General features: G+C 41.2%; 1 protein-coding gene across 4 annotated transcripts in view; it reads right to left on the reverse strand.

Annotated features, from left to right (window-relative positions):
• Positions 1 to 24,454, reverse strand: part of KCTD1 (potassium channel tetramerization domain containing 1) — a 173,740-nt gene that overhangs the window by 40,167 nt on the left and 109,119 nt on the right. For all 4 annotated transcript variants that reach the window (XM_016195918.2, XM_087819022.1, XM_087819021.1 and 1 more), the window contains exon 2: positions 2,090 to 2,268. In XM_016195918.2, the coding sequence (XP_016051404.1) occupies positions 2,090 to 2,268 (179 nt within the window). The remainder of the gene's footprint in view (positions 1 to 2,089; positions 2,269 to 24,454) is intronic.

A 24,454-nucleotide genomic window follows, 5' to 3' on the forward strand; every position in this document is an offset into this window, starting at 1 on the left:
AGATGCCTGAGGTCTCAGGGTATGGCTGATGAGGGACAAAAAGTAGACTCTTAGAGACACCCATTAAAAATAAAAAAGAGCCCGGCCGGGCATGGCTCAGCGGTTGAGCGTTGACCTGGGATCCAGGCGATCGGGGTTCGATTCCCGGTCAGGGCACATGTCATTGCAGGCTCGATCAATGACTCTCTCATCATTGACGTTTCTATCTCTCTCTCTCCCTCTCCTTTCCTTTCTCTGAAATCAATAAAGATATATTAAAAAAAAGAAAAAAGAAATGCCCATTCAGAGGTGGCCAGAGGAAGACTCTCCCAATAAAACACTATCCAAGGTCTTGAATAATGTGAAGCACCAAAATGATTAATGTGGTGAATTATTTCAGAGAGAGAAAATGAATAAGCAGAGCCTCTAACCTCTGCCAATGGGCCAAGTGATTCCAGGGAGCTTCTCAAAGGCCTAAACTGCCATGGGGACTCAGGCAGTGGGCAGACACCCACCCAGCTACAGTGAGCACTGGAAGAAAGCCTACCGCTTACACGCAGGCAAATGGTGTCATTATTAACCTCCCTCCTGGATCAGAGTTTAAAATCAGACTGAGGCAAAAGGCTATCAGACCAGACCAGAGACTTTTTCTATAGATAAGGATTTGCTTTTTGACTCTTACATATGTTCTGTGACTTGCCCCCTAGAATTAAGTGTTCACCTGAAGAGACACAGTGATTTTTCTATTGCTGATGCTGATATTAGCAGAAGGTTAGAAGAAATGGAAACAGACATTTTTTAAAAAGATCACTATTTATAGAATGATATTCTTGGGAAATATAGCTATCATGCAACATGATTTTGTAAACCTACTACAATGTACTCAGGGAAGGTGGGGACTCAGTAATAAGTGACTGGTATGATCACTTCGTTAAAAAATATATAGTTATTTTGGATAATTGAATTAATAGATATCTATCTTTTCAAACAATCATTTCATTTTCATTGTAGATATTAAATCTGGAAATCAAGAGGGAAAATATTTCATCTTTACTCTTTTCAGCCTTTGTGTTCTTTCATAAAATATCAGGTAGTGGAGTGAGATGAACTAAACAAAAATAAAAACCAGTCTTCATGTAGTTACAAGATGACTGGTTTTTAAGGCAGTGCTATCTACTTAAGCTGTAAGCTACCTGTCACTTTGTAAGAGAGTCTTGAGAATACAACTGGTGCCCTCCTGAAGCCCAAGTGATACGTTTCCATCTCACAGGAGCAGAAACAGAGAAACCCCCTTTTTCTTGACATCAGCCCACATGAGTTCATGCTTCCTCCCCTATCCACCAGCAGAGCTGGTGAAGATAAATTCCCTTATAGGATTTGGGCATAGCCCCCAAATCTAGGCAGAGCTAGGAGGGTTGTCCCAGGTGCGGTATAAAGTCAATTATTGCCTTGGGACTCCTTTACAGATGGGTGGGTCGGGGCATGGGAGGGCAGAGCTCATAAGCCCAGTGTGTCTGCCTGTCTGTAAACCACCCGACCTTCATACACTTTCTGTATTTACTTATCTGCCTTGAGCTCTCGTTAGTTCCATTACCCTTCTTCTTCCTTTTTTTTTTTTAAAACAAGACTATCTTGACTTCCTGAACTTTTGCATACTGTTCTAAATATACTGCCTCACTGATAACAGTCTCTCTCTTATTTTTCTCCCCTAGTTCACAAGTTGGTGGGACAAGTGACCGCCTATAAAACTCTAAGAACTGATCAACAAGTATGTTTTAGAAGGAGGACAGAAGAAAGGCCTGGGGTAGAAGTCACTGTCCTTTTCAAACTACACTAAAAAAGTGTGAAGACCTTTGCAGAGCCAAATAGCACCAAACTCCATTCTCACGTGACAGTTCTACGTGTCCTTGACTAAGCAGTGGGTCAAGCCCTGACTCGTAGAAGATTTACAGCACATCCAAGAGCAGCCTTGGGAGCAGGGTGGCCTGTGGGGTGCTTTCATGCCCTAACCCGGGTCCCAGTGGGGCCAAGCTCTTTTGCTGGTCAAAGGAAAAACAGTTAAGTCATCAAATACATGCACTGGAGTGTGATCTTTTGTTTTTTGAATTACCTTGATTCGGGGTATTTGGTGAGGGTGGCCAGGCTGCTGGTGTACATGTGGCCGCCCACATCAATGTGGACGGGTGCATTGGATTTTGTGAGCTGTGCTGGAGTAGGAATGCCTTGGTTGTTCAGTGGAGATGCAGGAGATCTAGTGATCAGAGGTCTTGACATATTGGGCCGACTGTCCTACAGAGAGATAAGCAAGTTAGACATGTTTTCTTTTTACAGTGGAGAGAAAGGAAACACATACATCATAAAGAATAAGCCGGTGACTAGAGCTGATGATACTCACTGGGCAATAAAATCAGCAAGCTCTCACTTTTGTTATAATGAATGTTAGAAAAACAAATCCTGTAACAAAGGGGAAAACTTCCTGTGCTTAGAATCAAGGAGCTGAACTCATGTTCACTTCAAATCATTCTGAGTGCTATGACAAATTTTACTCCTGAATTCTCACATTTAACAACTGGTACATGGCGTGTGGAGAAGCACTATTCATTCCGAGTGAAAAGAAAATCAGCACTTAAAACAATACACATCTAAATAAAATATGTATGCATTACCCTCCTCTTTGAATACTTCCTAATGCGATGCAGTTGAAGTAAGTACAGAATTATCAGCACCTGCGTTCCACTACATGTTTTCTCCAATTTCTGTTTTTCAAATCAGGAAAAAGGGTATGGCTGGTCTAGCCATTGTCTCATATACTCGTAGCAACCTTGTAAGCAGGTACCATACTTTACCTGTCAACTGATGAAAAAAAATCTATCCACACTCCACCCATTTGTTTCCTGTTTCTCTCCCTGTAAGACCAGGTCTGGGGATGCTTTGAAAAAAGTATACAACAGTTCCTCCTATTTGTGGTATCACTTTCTGTGGTTTCAATAACCCACAGCCAACCATGGTCTGAAAATATGAAATGGAAAATTCTGGAAATAAACAGTTCCTAAGTTTTAAGTTGTGTGCCATTCTGAGTATCATGATGAAATCTTTGCCTCCCTCTCTGTGGCACGCAGGATGAATCATACCTGTGTGCGGTGTTTATACACTGCGGACACTGCCCATACGTTAGTCACTTTATCAGGTGATCTCGGTTATCAGATCCACGGTCGAAGTATTGCAGTGTTTGTGGTCAAGTAACCCTATTTTACTTAATGGCCCCAAAGCACAAGAATAGCTTAAACTTTACCACAGGTACAGGTGTATAAGAAAAAACATAATGTATGTTAGGTTCGGTACTATCTGCAGTTTCAGGCATCCCCTGCAGATAAGGGGAACTACTGTACTCTCCAGCGATAAGTATGTGCTTATGAGCCAGAAGCAAGCTGCTCTTCGGTATGGACCTCTTGAAGAAACCAAGATCCCAAGGTGGGGCGGAAACAGATGTCGACATACAATGAATGCTTAGTCCCACAGGCAGAGGTGCAACGTGAGCACTCGGAGCAGGAGCAGATCACACGGTGGCAGCAAGAACATGTAGAAGAAACTATTTTCTTTGAGAAAATGAAACATTACATTCTTTCCATAGAGACATTATAAGTATTTCACAGACTCTCCAAATATCGTTGATTGCTTCTAGAGCCCAAACCACAGACAAGTCAAGTCATGTCTTGGGACCATCAATGAAGGCGTCGCATATTTAAAGTCTACAACTGAGGAATAAGCTAAAATAGAATTTATATCTGAATCCTGAACACCACAAGTATACTCTCAGATTTATAATGTAGCCAGAGATTGCTTTTCAAACATGTAAACGATTATGTGCCAAAGCCAGCGATGAGGCCTAGTAAGGGGATTTTGAAAAATGCCTCTGAAGGAGATTACAAAGGGAGAGATATCTAATTTCTGTATAAAAATCCAGCATGATAAAATATTAGTTTGCAAAACATCATAGATTTGGAGATTAACCAAAGAACATATATGCATAGCCCATGGACAGACAACAATGTGGGGAAGGCCTGGGGTGGGGCAGGGGCTGGGTGGAGAGAGGCAAAGTGGGGACGTCTGCAACATTGTCAACAATAAATAACCACCAAAAAAAAAAAAAAGAAAAACATCATAGATTTTATGATCTGAAATAGCTTTAGGAGTTACCTGGGGCACAACTGTTAGACTACTTAGCATTAACCACATGCATGTCCAGGCAAGACGGTGAATGCCGTGTTTTCTGAAACCCGGCATCTGCTGTGAACGGGGTGGTGACTGGGCCCTTCCACAAAATGTTGACCACCCGTGTTGTGCTTTTCTCCATGCTGAACTAAACAGAGCTCAGAAACAGTCACAGAAAAAGAGTTAATGTTTTGTTTCTTAAATTGAGTGGTAGGTTCTTCGGTGTTCACTAATTATTCTTTGTATGTTCCTAGATATTTTCAATAATGCAAAACAGATATTAAAACCCCAAAAGGAGGTTTGTAATGCACAGAAAAGAAGTTAAAGAGGTATAGGGTAAAGGAAACAAACAAACAAAAAAACCCCACCCAGACATAGTTGGTAGGAAATATAAAACAGTTAAGGTTCAGAAATATTAAAAGTAGCATTTTAAAATCTGGATGACAGAGAACACCCTTTTCCTTCGAAAATGCAATCATATGACCTCTGCTTTTAAGAGATACATACGACCTGACTTCCTTTTAGAAAATGACTTCCTGGCTAAAGATACCACCCACTCCCACATCCCCCTCCCTGCTATAATTCAGCCCATCACAGCACACTGCAGTGTCTGTAATAGTTTTTCAATTGGACACATTCTATATCCTGCCTGAGGGTGCTCGGGCGAAAATGAACAGATTTGCAGGGTTAATACCGTAGTTAGACTGTGACCTCACTCAGCACAGCTCTAACACTGCGAGGTCTATCTAGGAGGAAAAAAAGCATAACTGATCAGTTGAAGGATTCCAGATTTCTTGGAATATATACCATTTACATTGTAAATTGTAAGTATATGGATATCGCTAACTTTAAAATTAAACCAGTGTTTCTGCAGCTGGGGTTGGGGAGGGGGATTACCCCCTAAGGGCGAGGAGGGAGTTTCCCTTTGGCTGGACTCAGGCTGCCTAGGTCTCTGGTGAGCCCTCCCAGCTCTTCTCCGAGGCTCTCTCTTTCCATCCTGGAGGCTTTTCCCATTCTTCACCGTCCCCTTGGTTACGATCACTTCAAAGGCATTAACTGATATTAGCTACAGGAGTCACAGGTTTCCATTCAGTATTTTCTGTATTGGTGCAGGCTGAAAGCACTTTTAAAATTCACAGGCTGGGGCTGGGGAAGGATATTTGGGGCTAGGAGGTCTTGGTGCTGGCAGGGCCACTCAGTATCTACTGCATCTACTCCAGAGGCTTTATCTAATAGCTCTGGCAACCCCCTTCCCTCACCTCTGACGGGGGCTGCCACTTTCTCTTCTTCACCTAGACACTAAGGTCCAGGATGGGATGTCTATCCCTGTGCAGCCATTTCACTGCCAGCCTAAGGAGGAGGCCAATGCTCAGAATGGCCCACTGAGAGTTGGAGAGAACCCAGGTTCTCACTGAGATTGTCAGGATACCAAATCAACCAACTCTGAGCCTCCTATCTCTAGAGGTCCTGTTACTTGGAAAGATAAATTTATTTTTAAAGTGAGTTTGAGTTGGGATTTTTGTTACCTACCCCGATAGATCCCCCCCCCCCCCCCACTTTCCACAGCTGCCTCCCCATGAAGTCATGTGGCTTGGTGACACTTGGCCCTTGACGCCCAGGACAGCTGCTGGCTGCTAGATGCAGCAGAGTTTTCTATCATTTTATCACCATTCTTCAACTCTACTTTCCTATCTGCCCTTCCCTTGAGTCACTCACCCATCATCATTTCAGTTTGCATGCATTTTCATATTATTTCCGATGAAATGAAAACCATAAACTTTACTGGCTTAGATGTGCATCACACTATTGAAGAAACAGCTAAGCACTGATGTAGGTTCCGAAAGGTAGCCAGGCAGTAGGTTGTGTCTGATGAACCCCCTTCTGGGACACACTCTCACCCAGGGGAGAGGAATGACGCCGTCCTAACACTAAGCTACTTGGTTATTGCCCCTTCCTTGTGCAGATCCTTGTTCTTTCCTTCCACATTATTGGTGAACAGCTCCTATGTGCCAGGCCCTGTACCAAGGGATGGATATATAACAGCCACATGACAGACTGGTCCTTGGCCTTACTAGGCTTGCTATGCAGTAGGAGGGAGAAGCCAGGGAACAAGCACATGCTACCAGGCAGGGGAAGGAAGGCCAGGTGACTATGGTCGCTTAATCGAGGAGACATGTAACCCAGGCTGGAAGGCAGGGTGGAGGGATGGGGAAAGTTCCCTGGAGGCAGTCTGAGCTGAGATCTAACCGATGACAAGTCCACACCCCGTGGGATGCTGGAAGGAAGGTTCCAAGCAGTACTGACAAGACCCCAAAAGTGGGAGAGCATATTTCCTCCCAAGGTGAAGGGATAATGCAGGGAACAGAAGCTTGTAACGTCATGGTCTGAGAACTACAGAATTGCACTGACCCTTGAACAGGGATTTGAACTATGCGGTTCAACTTATACACAGCTTTTTTTTTTTTTTTTTCAATAAATACCTGTACTGTTTTTGATCTGCAGTTGGGAGCCCAGGAGTGCGGAGGCTGACTGTATACACTGATCTACACCATTTTATAAAGGGAACTTGAGCGTCCTCGGATTTGGGTATCTGGGGGGGGGGGGGCGCGTCCTGGAACCAGCCCCCCATGGATATCAAGGGACAACTTAAGTTCTGGGGGAGTCAAGAGTTATAACTGAATTTTTGGTTGCATGGGAGTCAGTGCTTCTAACCCCCACATTGTTCAAGGGTTGGCTATAAATGATAATTTACAATGAAAAAAATAAAACCCACCATAACATCCTTATATCCAAAAAAGAGTGTGATGACAAGGAAGAGAGCTAACAACCAGCTTTCTAAACAGCGTCCAAGAGAACTTTCTGCAATAATGGAAAAAGCCTCCTCTATCTGCACACTTCCGTATGGTAACCACCAGCCGCATGGGGATACTTGAGCATTCAAAATGCGGGATAGTGCAACTGAGGAACTGATTTTTAATTTTAACTTAATTAATTTAAATTTAAATTTAGGTAGCCACCTGTCGCTAGTGGCTATCATATTGGACAATGTAGTAAATGTTGCTTGAATTTTTGTTAATACATGAAGCCCAAAGCATGACAAACAGGAACTTATCACGCACGTGGAAATGGAGGGACAGCAGTATTTCAGGACTGAACACAAATGGTTTATGACCCCGTGACACGTGCATTTCCCTCTCCCCTTCTAGCACTATTTCTCCCTTCTTTATTGATTTTAGGAAAATAAATGAATAGCCACACAGTGAGGAAAAGAATGATGATGCTCACAGCATCCACAGATCTCCCAGAAAAAGTGCTGGGAAAGGTGCCAAACACAAAGCCCATTCTGTGATTCCATGCCCACGAAGTTATCGGTAGTAAAGTGAATCTGTGATGACAAAACTCTGAACACTGGCCACCTGTGGTGGGTCTGACAGGGGTGGAGTAAGAAGGGGCCCTCTGGAGAGCTAGAAAAATTCTAAAGCTTGATCTGGGTGGTTACACAGTTGTATCGACTTGAATACCTAAGACTGATTCACTTTTTTTTTTCGTTTTCTAAAGTCTACTTAAAAAGAAAATAAACCAAAAATAATCTTGGAAAAAAGTTCTCCAATCAAAACACTTTGCTGTTCAGATACTCATTTAAATTTGCACAAAATGCTACTTTTTAAAAAAGCCTCTCCTAGGATTCACCAAATTTGACTAAAATACTAACGCGAAAAGGCCTTCTGAAATTTTATCTCTAATTCTTCTTTCCTCCATTTCTATCCTGGGTGGATTTTCCAGGCATGTTGATCGGTTTATCTTTAACATTCCCATTTCCCAGCTGCTTCCAGTCTGCAGCTTCCTTGTAGCTTAATCATCCATCTCACCTACCCAACAGAGCAGCAATGATTTTTTGGTAGGTAGGAGAATCCTTCAAGGGATTTGACTTCAGGCATCTTTCAAAAGAAGCTAATGAAAAACCTGCCTCCTAAATCTAACCTAGCAATGTGCTGTTCAAACAGGGGCCCCAGGGGCACTGCCTTGAACAAATGAGCTGAAGTTTAAACTGAAAGTTTTAATGACTTTATTTGTTAAGAATGTATGCCCCTGTCTTATGTCAGGTTTCTCTATCAAGTTGGACTATATTACCTCTTTCACTGGGAAAAGAAACAGGTTTCTTAGGGATATTTCCAGAAAACCATGTCAATTGTAAAATACTTACCTGTATTATTTGATGTTGTAATTCATATCATTCAATAGAGCAGCAAAGGAATTTAATATAAATCATAACTTTTCCACAAATTTTAACCTGGTTTAAAATACATGCACACACACATGCGTGCACCAACACACACATACATTCAAGTAGCATCTATATTATATGGAATGTCTGGAGCATACAGTGCTTTGATTAATTCTATTTTCTGATAGTTGGCCAACCATTTAGGCCAACTAAGGGGTGGGGAACATCCGGCCCGAGGGAAATCATTTGGTCTGGCCCTACCAAGGCCTCACCAAAGAGAAGCAGTTCCAGCCATCACATTAGGGGTGAGTTAATTAAATGTTTGACCAAATATAGCAGGTTAGTTTTTAAGATGATAATTTTGTATGGTCTGAGAATGATGTTATAAATATCCAAATGGCCCTTGGCAAAAAAAAAAAAAGGTTGCCCACCCCTGGGGTGGGGGGAGCACGCAAACTGTAATCCAAGTTCCTTAGTCAAGGATCATGCTATTCCTAGGACGGTAATTTGTGGTTGCCTTGGGAGTGTTATTCCAGGACTGACACGATCCTATTGGACTCATCATAATGGTTCTGTAGAAAAACATCACTTCACCGACCACAGTTACTTAATCATATTAATCAGATTCTCAATGATAATGTCAGTGTATCTTGTAAGAGGCCTCATTTGTTTCTTCATTCATTCAAGTACTATTTACTGAGCTCCAACCAGGCGTCAAGCTCTATGGTCTCTATTGGCTTTAACTAAATAGCAGAATGACCCTGAAGAGAGAAAAAAACCACACCTTTTCTTCAAATTTCACAAATTAAAAATAAAAGCTCCAGCAGTGCTTCAAACTTGATGAGTACTGTATATATGATTTACTTAGAAGCCAGTTTCTGCCAATCTCTGAAGTAAGCATAGAATTAGAATGAAAAGTCTTCTCAGCACCCATATTTGACACCAAATCTTCCATTCACTTTATTCACAGGAGCCCCCTTCAAGCTCACAGAGCTTACTGACTCTCAATTACACATTCATAACAGGCGTGGTCATTGGTTTTCCAGTCCACACAAAAATCATCCAAAATTAAGTCATCCCAAAACCAAACCCCAGACTTAGATTGGAAAGTATATAACATATTATTAAAGAAAGATTTCTGCCCAAAAAAGTAAAGAAAAACATTTTGTTTTAAAGGAAAAACAACTTTCAAAACATTATATAGTTGGAAAAGTCACCTGTACAGAACACCTGAAGGGTACAGGAGAAAGTGCCCTGAGTTTTGGAATCTCAAGACCTGGTTTCAGCTCAGGCTTAGCCTGACACAAAGGCCGTCTTGAAGAAGTTACCAGACCCATTGTACTCTGGTTTCCTCATCTCTAAGATAGGGATGAATATTCCCACCCTGCACCGGTGAAGCAGCAGGAAAAGAAACATGTTTGTGAAGGCGTGCAACAGTGTACATGGCACAGAGCGGGACAAGGGGAGGTCCTTTCCTTCTGCCCGTGAAAACTGAAATTTGACAAGCCAGTGGATCTAGGGAGATGTTCAGAGAACTTTTACAGAAGTTGAAGAGATAAGAGCCATGGGTGAGAAAGACAGCATTTTACACTGATAAAATATTACATTGTGGGATATAGATATACTTAGAACATAGGACAGATCATAACCAGATGCTAGTTTTGTGCTTTGGACAAAGCGTATGAAAGGAAGTAGAGAATGAAATCGTCATAGTAGGTTTATGAAATGAAATGGCACTTGAGCTATACTGATTTTTCTTTTCAGATCAACATCTTAATTTCACAGCTTAAAAAAACACACCAGAAATCAAAAATAGGAGGCTTCAAAGCTGTTTCAAAATGACTGCAACTGAGTTAAATTAATCTGCAATTACTTCCTAATCTGAAATAGCAAAATGTTACTCTTACTACTGTTTATCTATTTCAATGTATGACCTCTGCAGATAGGGAGTGAGTGTCCTCAACATGCCTTTTTTTTTTTTTAATCCTCACTAGGAAGAGAGAGAGAGAAACATGGGTGTGAGAAAAACACATCAATTGGTTGCCTCCCCCACATGTCAAGACCTGGGCTGGGGATCGAGCCCGCAACCAAGGTACGTGCCCTTGGCTGGAACCTGGGATCCTCCAGTCCACAGGGTGACGCTCTAACCACTGAGCCAAACCAGCCAGGGCCTCAACGTGCCTTTTTGCTCTTTTCTTTTTCATAATGAAATATGTATCTGAGAAGTTCCATTATTCGATTACCAACCTGGGACCATGAAAAAAATGACTATTTGCCAAAAGCTCTCTACTTTTAATTTTTTCCAAGAGGAAAGTGAATCTGAAAGAAAGAGAACATTTTGATAGACTTTTGCTGTGTTTTTTATAGATAGATTAAATTTTAAATTAGATTTCTTGGATATTTTTAAATGTACTTAAAACATCACAGAGTATTTTTATTTTCTTTTTTTAAAGAAGTTTTTTTTTTTTAAATCCTCATCCAAGGATATGTTTATTGACTTTTTTTTTTTAAGAGAGAGGGGAAGGGGGGGGAGGAGAGGTCAGTTGCCTCCCTTATGCACCTGGACCTGGGATGGAGCCTGCAACCTTTCGATGTTCAGGATGATACTCCAACCAATTGAATCACCCCAACAGGCCCCCCTTCCCTTTCTTTAAAAATCAACAAAAGCATATCCTCGGGTGAGGGTTAAAAAAAAATTAAAACATAGCATTCAAGTGAAATAGTCTCTGTAACAGTTCTAAAGGGAAAGGCCATTTTTGCAAAAGTATGAATATGTAACAATAAAAAATTCTGGAATCAAACACACCAAATATCAGTAGGGGGTTAGGACAAGGTGACGATGCTACCAGCGAATTTTAGTTTTGTTTTCATTCTTTTGTGCTTTATGGTGTTGAACATTCGTTACATTTGAAAATTTTTAAAATGCTATTTTTAAGAAGGAAAAAACTTATTGCCTAATTAAATCAATTAATACATACTTGGAACACTGCTATATTTTACCTTCCTAATCAGGATTTTTTGGACATTTTAAAATGCACTGAATAAAGAAATACAGAAATAAAACTGAACGTAGGGATAACGCTTCCTTTCCCTTTGTTTTCTTGCCAGAGAGGAAATGTGCAGAACAGAAAATTAAATGGGCCTCAGGTCATGGTAAGCTCATATTTAGCTGACACAGAAGTCTATTTAGTTTGACACTGAAAGAAAAGGGCTGGAGCCTATGATTTCCATGCTCTTGGGAACTATCTGGTCATCTGTCCCCTCCCCCAGATCCCCTCCATCCCCAGATCTAAAACACAGCAAAAGCAAGATGCTAAAAGCCACCATGCACACCTGCGTTTACAGAAGCCAGTGTTCTGTACACACGCTCTTAGATGGAGGCTGCAAATAGCAGCCAAGGTTGGCAGGGAAGCAGTGTCAAGAGCTCAGAGGGCCTTCTTGTCTGAAACCAGAAACCTCTGCACACTGTGAAGTATTATCACCATTTCAGAGAAGGAAGTTGACTCTGAGGTGAAGTGCTCAGCCTGTAATGACCTAGTAATGAATTTACGGTGACAGTTACACTGCCCATTGTGTGCCAGGATAAGGTTACACTCTCCATTACTAGGCTGCCTGTGCCCTGGCTTTCACAAGAGAAGGGACGGATTTGCCTTGATCCATCCACATGCTTCCACTTGGTCTGTTCCAGGATGAACACAACTGGCTGGAGGGTTAGAAGGATGGTCAGGGTCACGCAGGAGGCGGAGCCAGTCAGCCCAGGAAGAGAACCCTTCCCCCCACCACAAACTCTTTATTTCTCCACAACACAGACCTGGCATTTTATTTACTCCTCTAACTGCTAGCCTGAGATGTTAACTACAGGACACATCTACCTCTAAACAGACAATAAACTTGACTTACTGACTTTTTGGATGTGGTCATAAAAATTCCTTGTCCAGCAGTGTCAACAGTTAAATTCCTTCTAACCTTAATTGAATCCCTGGGAACCTCCTCTTAAGATTCTTAGATGCCTATTGACTTGACCTTTTTGCATAAAAAAGTTAAAAATTAAGATACACAGGTTTGTAAATATACTGGCTCACTCTAACTTATACAGTAGGAGGTGTGTTCAAAAAGTTTATTTGCTCTCCTGTTCACATTTAGAAAATGTTGGCTGGCTCTCTACTTGGTGCTAGGCTGGACACTGAGGAAGTAAACTATTAAGGGAGCTGAGAGTCTAATGTGGGAATTAGGCATATGCACAGCGAATTCCTGATGATGACATCCCCATGCAAATAAAAAATTTTTAAATCAAATTATGCTTTAAATGCTCTGAGAATTATTTATTGACATTCCTAAGGGAATCAGTTTGGGGGGCAAACAATAGTTTGGTGTAGCAAGGAACACACCATTCTTGGTTTTATGAATCCAGGGCACATTATTTTTAAGTAAGACATACCTATATTTGGTAATTCTACATTACAGGGATCATGCTCCTAACTCTGACCCAATTACCTTTTAAAGAGGAAAGTAGTTGCAGTGCTTCTCACGGTATTGACATCGATGGAGGTTTCTAAATTCAGAAACGGTTTCCCGAGGATTCAAGAAAACAGAGACCCAAGTTTTAGCCTGGGCCATGTCACTGATGAGTCATGTGGCCTTGGCAAATTACTTAGTCTCTCACTTCAAGTTTTCCCATTTAAAATAAATGCAGTTGAATCAATTGGTCTAGAAGGCTTTTTTCAGTCCTGATTTTTCACAATTTTATGATTTTAAAAAGTGTAAACCATAGAGATTCAAATGTCTTAAAAAAGTTAGCATTTTAGGAGGTCAGACTGGAATTTAAAATTCTTAGAAAGAAGGGAGAAGCGGTCATGAAATGGAAGGCATTCCAAAAGTATGAATGAAAAAAAGAAGGGGAAAAAAAAAACGAAGACAACACAGAGATTTCTTAACAATCACAGCATTTTCTCTGGCTAATCAGGAAGATTAAATTTTAATCACTACTGCTTTTTATTTGCCTTCACTGACAGGAGGAAATGGCCAATAAAACACAGTGCTTAATGAGCAGAATGCTTACTTCAGAGAGATTCTTTACTTAGTACCATTTCATTGGAGTATTGTTTATTTATTTATATCTTGCATTGTTCTAAAATATTAGAGTGGTCTGAAAGCATCCCTTTTCAGATTCCCTTACAAAATAGAAAAAAACTGTTTTGATGACAAAAACAGATGCTTTTTAGTCAAGTAAGAATCTCTTATATGCAGAATCAGTGTCATCTTTTCAAAAAGACCTACTGATCAATAAAAAACTGGGGTGACTGAGGGTAGTAGTCTCAATGTTTACACGCCAGAACCAGGGGGTGGTATGTTGTGCTGAGGGGCGAGCCACACGGCTAGTGCTTTGCCAACAGGCTTCTCCTGGGTGATACCTGGTACTGGGTACCTTTAATCTCATAGATGACTCTCTTCTGGCTGTTTGGGTCATTCTGGTTCTTAGTACATCACTCCCATCTGAATTATACAATTCCCATTTGAACTGGTATGTAATAAAAGTGGAGGTGAAGCAATGGGCTACTTTGGCTCTGTTCCTTATGACGTGGCCAAAGCCGAGTCTGCCAGCAGTGAACTGGCCAGTGACCCTGGGAGGCCCAACAGTGCCTGCAGCTGAACTGCTAGCCCTGGTATGAGCACTTGTTTCTGGAGATGTTTCAGAGGGCACATTGATTGATGAAACTTTCTGCTTAGGACCAGATGGGAGAGGAGATAGCACTGAAAGCACAGCTTAGGAAGAAGGCAAATGAGTGGCAAAATGAGCAGCGAGGCAATGCTCCTCCTTGGTATTTTACTGCACTAAGATATTCTTTAGAATAGTCACACTATAAAGGAGACATCTGTGTTCTTGGAGAAATATCTTAAAATAAATACCAACAAGAGTGACAAAAACCAACCAACTTTTTAAAGATCAACCTGAGTGGCAAGAAAAGTATGGTACGAAAACGGAAATGCATTAGGAAAAAATCAAACCTGGAAATTATACAGCACCTTATTCTGACCCACTAGGGCTTGAATCACTCTGAACACGGGTTTTTCATTTGCCCGTGGCAGCAGAGAGCATTGCACTAGAGCCTTTCCATGCCAGGAAGAATGGCTTTGGTCTTCTTAAAGGCCCCAGCTTAATTTTATTAGAGGGTTATTTAACCACAAGACACGGTATATATAATGCCACGGTGAGGGTGGCGGGGTGAGGTGGGTAATGAAATTCTGTCTAAGGAGAAAAGCAGTCAATGTTAGAGAAGCAGGAAAGGAACAGAAAATAGCCCAAGAACAGAGGCTATGAAGAAATGAGGAGACAAAAAGGAATGGAAGAGGGGAAGGAAGTGAGAAAAAAAGGCCAGTGATGTGGAGGGAGATGGGAAGAGAAACCGATGGGAAGGAAAAATGCAGGAGAGACAAGAAGAGTGCGTGTGTTGGGGAGAGTGGGGTACATTGGACTGGTTTCAGCTCATTTTTCAAGCACCTGTCTACTTAACTATTCAGAAGGTCAGTTTTTAATGCCTGTGGGCTAGCCTAGCCCATAGCTCCCTTTGTTTATTCCACAGTAGGATCTTACTTGATTCCTCCAAGTGGGCAGCTGGAGAGAAGTTTAGGAGGAGGGTTTAAAAGGTTCTCTAGGTCTTGCAATGTGCTATGAGCCTCTTAATAACAAATTTGAATGATCCCCCTGTGTACTGCTTCCTTCTGAAGACTGTGGGGATGAGCCTAATTTTTAGAGAACCATGTAGATCCTTGACCCAGATGCAAAGTTCACTCTGACAAATGAGCTCACAGATAAATGGTCACAGCCTGTTGAGTGGAGGATTATGGGCATCAATGGAAAGCCTACAGATACAATCAGAATGAAATCAGTGGGTAAGGGCTACTCAGTTATTTTTCCTATCAACCCCCCCACAGTACTTAATGAAATACTTTTTTATTTTTGCACACAGTAGAAAATGAATAAACAGTACTGATGATGACAAAGTAAGTCTATAAGGCTCTATAACTGAGTGCTCTGATCTCCTTCCAGTGAGTGATCTCAGTGACTTTTCCCTTAGGGCAATGGCCCTCAACTGCCATCTGATTTGTTACCTACCCATCCCACCCACCAAATAAGAAAAACAAAACCCACAATCTCAGGGCATTAAGAGACATAAATGTCAACTAAGGAAAAATTAAACTCTAATACAGTGAAAGGAATTTTGTGGAAATAAAGTAAACACCTAAAACTTCCCCAAAGGAGAAGCCTGATGCTGTCATATTGCGCAGTAAAAACACCCGTGCTCTGAGGAACCTCTGGGGTTAGCAGTCCATACTCTTGAGAAGCAGGGAGTTAGGAGTGTTGGTACTGCTAAGGTTTTAAAAAATGACAAGGGTGTAGCCAACCAGCCCTATGGGGCTGACTCTGGGTCCCTGCAGCTCCGAGGGACAGCGGGGGGCAGGTGGGGAGGGGATGGTCAGCACCAGAGTCACCCTTGGAAATCAACCAGACTGCAGGCTCTGTGGGGATGGAAACTGTGCTTTGTTCACTGTATCCCAGCCTCCAGCACAGAGCCTGGCATTTAGTAGGCACTAATAAACATTTGCTGAATAACTTAATATTGAAGTGCAGGAGAGAATGGAAAAGGTGGGTGCTTCACAGCTCCTCGCCTTTCACCTTCCTTCGCATAGACTTCTTTCCCTTCTCTCCAATGACCATACAGGGTATTACATCCACTTTAATGTAGGGAATAGAAAGCAGAAGGGAAACAAAAAACTAACCTGGGGCTCAAACAGGCAGAATGCTTCATGCAATGTAAATTCAGCAATATAGCTGCACATTATTTAAACACAGAGACTATCAGAAATGTTATAGATAACTTGGGTGGACGTTTATTCTGTAATAAAAATAACATTTTTAAAAGAAGTAAAATATTTTATGGTATAAGCTTATGAACTGAAAGCTACTCTTTATAAATTCTATTTGGAAAAATATAACTAAATATTAACATTAGCAATGGTTTGTAGAGGCAGAATGAAATCGTGAGCTCCAGGGCAAGAGTGCTGGGCTTCAATCCTAGTGCCACCACCTGCCTGCTGTGTGATTTAACTGCTTTGTGCCTCAGTTTCCCCATCTTTAAGATGATGATAATAATAATGCCTTTCAGGACTATTCTGAAAAATCAGTGATTCATGTAAAAAAGTAGAAAATTATGAAAGGCATTTACCTAATGCCTGAAATAGGACTTAAAAAAAAAAAAGAAAAAGTCAACTATTTTTTTTTAAGGGATATTTACAACATCCCAGTTTATACATATATTGCTCATACAACCATTCTTATTTCTTCATTCCCTCAGTTTCCCAGTGTTTCTGAACTTGCTGTGAGATCCTAGCTTGTTTTACACTGCATAGTATGTAGCAGTATACAAATACAGTTGGCTCTCCCACCCATGGATTTTGCATCCTAAATTTAACCAACTGCGGATTGAAAACACCATTTTCAATTCATGGATGGGAGTCTGCAGATGTGGAGGGCTGACTGTATACACCATTTAATGTGAAGTACTTGAGCACCTACAGATTTTGGTGCCCACGGCAGGGGGGTCCCGGAACCAGTCCCCCCCCCATGGATACTGAGGGGTGACTGTGTCCAGCAATTTAAACTTTGGAAGTATTACCTTTTCCGCTGAGAGAAGATAATACACACTATCTGATATACATATGTATCAGTTAACTTTTGATATTATTAACCACTGAAAATAATAAGCAGTAAGTACATTTTTTCCTGCTTTTACTTTATTCTCAAATCTGTTTAAGTACGACTTCTATCTCAATGAAGACAGTTAGTGAATAATTAGTCAAGCTTTCACAATTATGTTAAATCTCCCAAGTAGAGTTTTTAACAGATCTCCAGAAACTCCTAACTCTAACTAATGATGGCCTTAGTGGCTGCTTTCAGAACTCCCGTGTCAGAAATACAGAACGTTCCTCCTTTCTGCAGTTCTTACGTATGACAAATATGCAAAAGATGAGACTCTGGTATGAGAGCGATCCTAAAATATTAACTACTTACTTCTAAGTCAGTCCAGTATTTTACGGACAAGCATTTTGTTGAATCAGAAAAGCATTCTAAATCTTTGTATCAGAAAATACACTGGTCTTCTAATGGAAACCCTAACCTAAAAAGCAATAAAATGAAGTTTATAATAATGGCACTTAACTTTCTGGCCTGTTTATCACCATCAGGAGAAGATGATCTGAATATTAATATTTACTCAGTCATTTGCATAAACTAGGACTCAAAATAAATTCCACTAGAATTATTTTACCTGCTAATAATGTACATGATATCCTATTCCATGTAGTCCGTATACGGGAATTAAAATATTAACCTATTAAGCAGTGATTACCACGTCTCTCTCTAAAGCTATCTTTGGTTGCACTACTATAATTTAGTTGGATGGTAATAAAGGAGATAGGACGAGGCAAGAAATTAGCATAGTTTCAACGTAAAAATAACGACTGTGGAGAGGGATGGCGGCTGTTCGAGGTAAGAGTCTATATACTTAGAGCCAATTGACACTTGTTACTCTTAATTTAAAAATGTGTAGGAAAGCATCAAAATCAATTCAGTTCAGTCTTAATGAGACAGCTCTAGCAGGAGCCTATTCACTGTACCTATCCTAATTAGCATGAGTATGTTCTCAATGTCAAGTCTGACAATACGCTTAACTAAATTAATGTTAATCCTGTAACACAGGATCATATTTGAGTTAGCAGCTCTATAACAGAATCTGCATATTAATATTTTGATAATGAGTAGCAAATGCACTCAGGGCTGGAAAAGAGCTGGTATGTGATGTTTCCCAAAAGAAACTGAGGCTCACGGTGACACGGAGGGCGGCTCAGAGCCCATAGCTGAGAATGGCCAGCTAGTCTCTGCTTCAAGGCACACATGTGCCCAGCGATCTTCTCTCTGCCATCTCCCCAGAGAGAAATGGAGTCCTGTGTCACCTTGTAAAACTAAATGGAAGTCAGATGATAGCCCACCTAAATTATTGATGATGAATAGTATTTGTTAAAACTCCGTAAGAGAGGACCTCAAGTACCCGGTAGAGGTCATTAAATATAAGTCTTGCTTTTTAATTGCCACTTACGCTGAAATTACTACCTCTTCAAGATTTATATGAAGATAATTTGAAGATTTAGCTTGAGGTGGATGTCAACACACACGCTAATCGACCTTCATCACACATATTTCAAAAGTGATATGAAGGATAAGCAGTGAGGAAAATACAATGAATTGGAACTAAAAAACCTGCCAAAACTAACTGCTAAAAAGATGGTGCTAGCCAATTCCATATTTTAGCTCCCAATGTTTTATATGTCCCAAACAAGAAACTGTAAAATGATTAACTTTCATTTATGCCTATAAACGTTTACTCCAGCCTGGCTGGCACTGGAAATACTTAGATGAGTAAGAACAGTCCCTGCTTTGAACTGGAACAACATTACAACATCTCCATGTTGGGCTGGCATCTCCGGTCTTAATTTCCTGAAGGCTGTAAGTTTGGAGAGCTGGGTTCGAGTGCTCCTGCACAGGTTGCTGCCCGAAGTCACTAAACCTTCTCCTGCCAGAAATCGAGGAGGCAGAACTCCTGCAGGGCAGTGCCCACATTTGCTCATGTGGAATCTTTTCTTTTCAGGGAAAGCGTGCAATTTAGTTGCAGGTGAAAAGCATAAAAAGGCAGCACCGCTCAGGGAGGGAAAAGAAGGAGGGGGCAGGACCACCCTCCCTCTGCCAGGCCCACCCCTCTCTGGAAGAGGGCTGTCTGTCCAGCTCTGAAGGGTGAAGAGCTCGGGCCTGGTTTATAACAGAGGGGCTCCAGCTGTGACAGTCGAGTCCACTAATAACAGTAAGGACAAGTAGCCTTGTGGGGACCCTTACTGTGTATCAGGCACCACACTCAACACCTGACATGCGCAGTCTCATTTAATCTTTACAGTGACCTGTGACATTTCACTAAAAATATTATTACAGGAATATTCCAATATTAGGAAGCTCTAAACATTCAACTTTCCCCAATTAAACCCATTTTTCAGGTAGCAGTAATCAAAGAAACTGCCTCTTTTGTAAATGGGGAAAAGAATACTTACCTAAAAAGGTTGATCTGAGGATTTAATGAGGGTATGAGGTGTCTAACATAGGTCACTGGCATAGTAAGGAAATAATAAATTTTTTTTAAAAAGACCTAACAAAATTATGCTCCATCTAACTATGGAATTCTAAGGATTGGGTTTATAGTTACTAAAAACTTCTACACTAGATTCCTATGGATTAGTTGCTCACTTTAAAAGCAGACACAAGCAAAAAAGCTAGCACAGAATATATATACTATGTAATTTCTTTTATATAAACTGCCGGAAAAGATACAACTACAACTAATCTACAATGGCAGGAAGCAGACCAGTGATGGCCTAGGGGCTGGAGTGTGGGGGTGGGGAAGGGAAGGGAAAACTTAGAATGGTGGAAGTGATCTATATCTTGATTGGGGTGATGGTTACACAAGTATACACATTTATCAAAACTTGCTAAACTGTACACTTAAAATGGATGCATTTTGTTGGGTAAAAATGATTGAAAAAATAGTTCTAAGAAAAAAAAGCAAGCACAAAATTTCACAACTGCATGTTTAACCAAATCTTTACTCTTGCATGTCCTTTTTGGGATTGACCTTACTATATTGCAGTTGTGGGTTGAACTGTGTCCCCCAAATATTCTTATGTTAAAGTCCTAACCTCCAGCACCTCAGGATGTGACCTTATTTGGAAATAAGGTCCTTGAAGATGTGGTTAAATAAGATGAGGTCATAATGGAGTAGGGTGAGCCCTAATCCGATATAACTGGTGTCCTTATAAAAAGGGGAAACTTGGACACAGACAAGCACACAGAGAGAACACCATGTGAATGTGAAGGCAGAGGTCAGGGTGATGTGCCTATAAGCCAGGGGTGGGGAATCTTTTTTCTGCCAAGGGCCATTTGGGTACTTATAACATCATTCGTGGACCATACAAAATTATCAACTTAAAAATTAGCTATGAAAAAAGTTCTTAGATTTACTGAATTTCGAGTCCCACCTGTGGTTGCCTTGGCAGGGCCAGACCAAACGATCTCTTGAGTCCCACCTGTGGTTGCCTTGGCAGGGCCAGACCAAACGATATGGCCCATGGGCTGGACATTCCCCACCCCTGCGATAAGCCAAGGAAGCCAAAGATTGCCAGCAAATCACCAGAAATTAGGAGAGAGGGGACTGGGACAGATTTGACCGCACAGCCCTCTGAAGGAACCAAACTTGCATACAGTCTGACTACTGGCCTTCGGAAAGGTGAGACAACAAATTTCTTTTTAAGCCCCTTAGTCTGTGGTACCTTTTTTATGGCAGCCTAGGAAACTAATACAATCAGGAATTTTTTTTTCTCTCTAGTTACATTCAGATCGGACACTTTAGCCAACTGTAATTTCCTCAAGTGGAATCAAATCTTGATGGCATCTATCTCCAAGACAAGAATGCATCTATCAGACTCTGCTGAGCAGCAAATCTGCATGGAGCTCATGAATAATAAAGATAGGTATTATCTGAGCACTTACTATATGCCAGGCACTGTGCCAAGTGCTTTATGTGAGTCAACTCATTTAATCTTTGCAATGGCCATTAAGTAATAACATAACACCATTTTCAGATAGAGAAACTGAGGTTTACAGAGGTGAAGTTATTTGGCCAAGACACAAAGCCAGTAAGTGGCTAAGACCTACAGCAGATCTCAAGCATCTCCCACGATGCCTATAAGCTGCTCCATGAATCTGAAAATAGTATTGGTGGCTGACAGCCATGTGGGTGCCTCTGCAGTTTCTAAATTATTATAGGTAATATTATTAGAGCTAAATTATTTTATTTATTTATTTAAATTAACATCTTTTAAAAAAATACGTTTTTATTGATTTTTAGAGAGAGAGGAAGGGAGCGGGATAGAGAGAGAGAACAGACTGGCTGCCTCCTGCACGCCCACTACCAGAGATCAAGCCCACAACCTGGGCATGTGTGCCCCGACCGGGAATCGAACAGTAACCTCCTGGTTCCTAGGTTGATGCTCAACTACTGCGCCACACAGGCTGGGCAGAGCTAAATTATTTTAAATAGTACAAGTAAACTTTTACAGAGATATATTAAGTTACTAAAAAATTACATTTCTTCCTGGAGATGCTGTAGACTTATGTTTCCCAAAATGTTATGAGAAATACTACTGTTAGATATTACCAGGTGGGGAAGGTATGAGTTAATGACCAAATAAATTTGGAAAAACTGAGTTAAACAGGTTTCTTCTATAGGGTTTCCAAAATGATGGCATTGTTCCCCAAACTTACCCAACCCGGGAATCCTATGTTTATAGACAGATACCGACTATTGCAGGACTAGTGCTCCCCTCACTTACTTTGAGGGGAGTTAACTGAGCACAATGACTTACTTTTTACTTGAACTTGCCAAGGGATTTGGCGATTACAAGACTCAATTTCTGCATCTATAATATGTGGATAATAATGTTTTACTCTCTCGAAGGGCTGTTGTAAGGAAAGTATTAGGTAATATACACGAAAGGATATTACTCTCTGAAAAACTGTAAATCTAAGGCAAACCTTATGTGGCTTTGTGAAAATCTTACTATTTAACATACTTATTAAAATTTGGAAGAACAGTGGTAAGGAGCCTCCCTTAGCCTACTGCTGACTCTTCTTTGCCCATTTAAGAAAAGCTTCTAGCAGACTGGAAAAAGCAATCTGTGGAACAAGGATTAAGCTTTCAGGGCTTGAACTTGGGCTGGCACCATTCAGAACTGCTCTTGGTCTCCAGGGTCTGAGCTCCCTCACTAGAAAACCCAGCTAAAACCAGTTGGCTCCAAGCAGAGAACAGGCTGGAATCTGCAGCCCAATGCCTGTGGTAGGTGTTTACTGAAGAGTAGTTGAGAAATATGGACATTGTTTAGAGTCCAGGACAGGATTTGAGGGCTTCAGGAGTGGCACTGGACATAGGGTGGGCGTAGGGAGGTGTTAACTCGGAAGCTTCTCAACTGTTACCACAGTGGCCTCAAATGCCAATGCCAATGCCCTGTGTGACCCGCCCCCTGCCTAGAGGTGAGGTGCTCATTCGACAACTGGATTAGGATGCTGACCTTCATCTATCACTAGGAACAGCATGTCCACCCTTACTTGTGGACCATATTTGCCTGCCAGGGCTCCCAAGGTAAAGGTGACACAGGCTTCCCCCATTACTTTCAGGCTTTGGTGAGAGAGAGAAGAAAAGACACCAAAAGATTCCCCTGGGCCTAGTGTATACATAACAAGAATATTCTAGGTTCTGTTCCAAAACATTCTGTCTCCGCAGATAGAATTAGCTCCATTTAATCATATATGTGATTTTTATTTTTCCCTTGGCCAAGATTTCTATTATTTATGTGATCCCCCAAATTCACTCATGGTTGGGAATCAATATCCCTATGACATGATTCAGTCTTCTTTCCATCTTGGTATTATTCTTTCTAAACCTTTGAGCAACTGCCACACACCCAAACATTTAGGAAAGCTCTACGCTTTGAAAATCAAATGGGATGCATGCATGCAATATGTCTAAAGATGCATATTAAATGTCTACATTTATAAGAATTCGTAAGAAAATATAACAGTGGTTGTCTCTAGGGAGGAAAATAGGGGACTGAGACTCAGAAGAGGAAAGGTTATTTTTTATGGTATATAAGGTATTTTTTATGGTATATTTTTAAATTTTAACATGTACCTGTGTTAAATTATAAAATATTTTTTAAATTTAAGAATATCTAAAGGTGAAAATCCACACATGCTCTTCCAGTTATTTGTTAGAGCCACGACTTTTGCTCCTCTAACAAAACACCTTGATCTCATCGTTTGCAAGTACTGCCTGGATGAACTCCACCCGAAAGGTCCTCTGGAAAGAATGCTGACTATCAAGAGTTCATTTCCCTAAAAAATCTCTCTCCTAGAAAATCCAGCCCCTCGAAGCAACCAGTCTCCAGAGCCTTCCTTTGAGGAGTCTGGAGAAAAACAGAATTATCCAAATAGCAACTTATATAATCTTGGTTTATTTCTCATGAGCAACCTTCTTTCCACCAGTAAGGATTCTGCAGAAAGCCTTAGGGGTTAAGAGGAAGACACCACTAGCCTACAGATACCTCCCTCAGAAGGCAGGGCTGCTAATATCCTCACAGAGCAAATGTAGTTAGGAAATAAGATAACCTGTTCTGCAATCTGCTTCGTTTCTGGGGCTGAATTCTGGGATCTGACGCCTCTGGGTAAGCCAGTGTCCGTAACTCCGCACTACCTCCAGTGAGGTTCAACCAACTGCTCCACCTCATTCCCTTCTTTGCATCCCAGAGTTAAATTGAACTAACTTGGTATTTCCCAAAACTTTTGCACAAGCTATTCCCTCTGCCTGGAATGTTCTTTGTGCCTCTGAGATTTCTTCCCTGAAGGTCCCATCTAAGCAGCCTCATTTGCTCAAAGCCACTTGCTATTCGTGTCCCTTTTTTATTTTTTGTAGAGCATTTACTACTACATCGCATTTTCTTACATTACCTATTTCCCTTTCCATCTGGCTCATAGCCCCTAGAATATACATTGGTCTGGTGGATCACTGCCATTTCCACAGCCTACACAGCACCTGTGGTAGGTGTTTATTGAAGGGTAGTTGAGAGATACGGAAATTATTTAAAATTCTCTAAACCCGCACCCCCCAGAGCAGGGGCCCTCAGTTTACAGTCCTGGGGACAGGACGCCAGTCATTGCATTTTCCCCAGGATGGAAAATAAAAATCCAAGGATGCACAAAATTGTGAGTTAGCTGAATGAGAGAAGAGACCAGGAAGGAAGCAGCCCTTCCTTGACATTTTGAGCCCCTGGAGAAGGAAAGCCACCTCTCGCATACATAACAAACGTCCTGAGCCTCAATTACTGACC

The sequence above is a fragment of the Miniopterus natalensis genome, chromosome 7, assembly GCF_054644295.1.
Source record: "Miniopterus natalensis isolate mMinNat1 chromosome 7, mMinNat1.hap1, whole genome shotgun sequence".
Classification (NCBI taxonomy): domain Eukaryota; kingdom Metazoa; phylum Chordata; class Mammalia; order Chiroptera; family Miniopteridae; genus Miniopterus; species Miniopterus natalensis.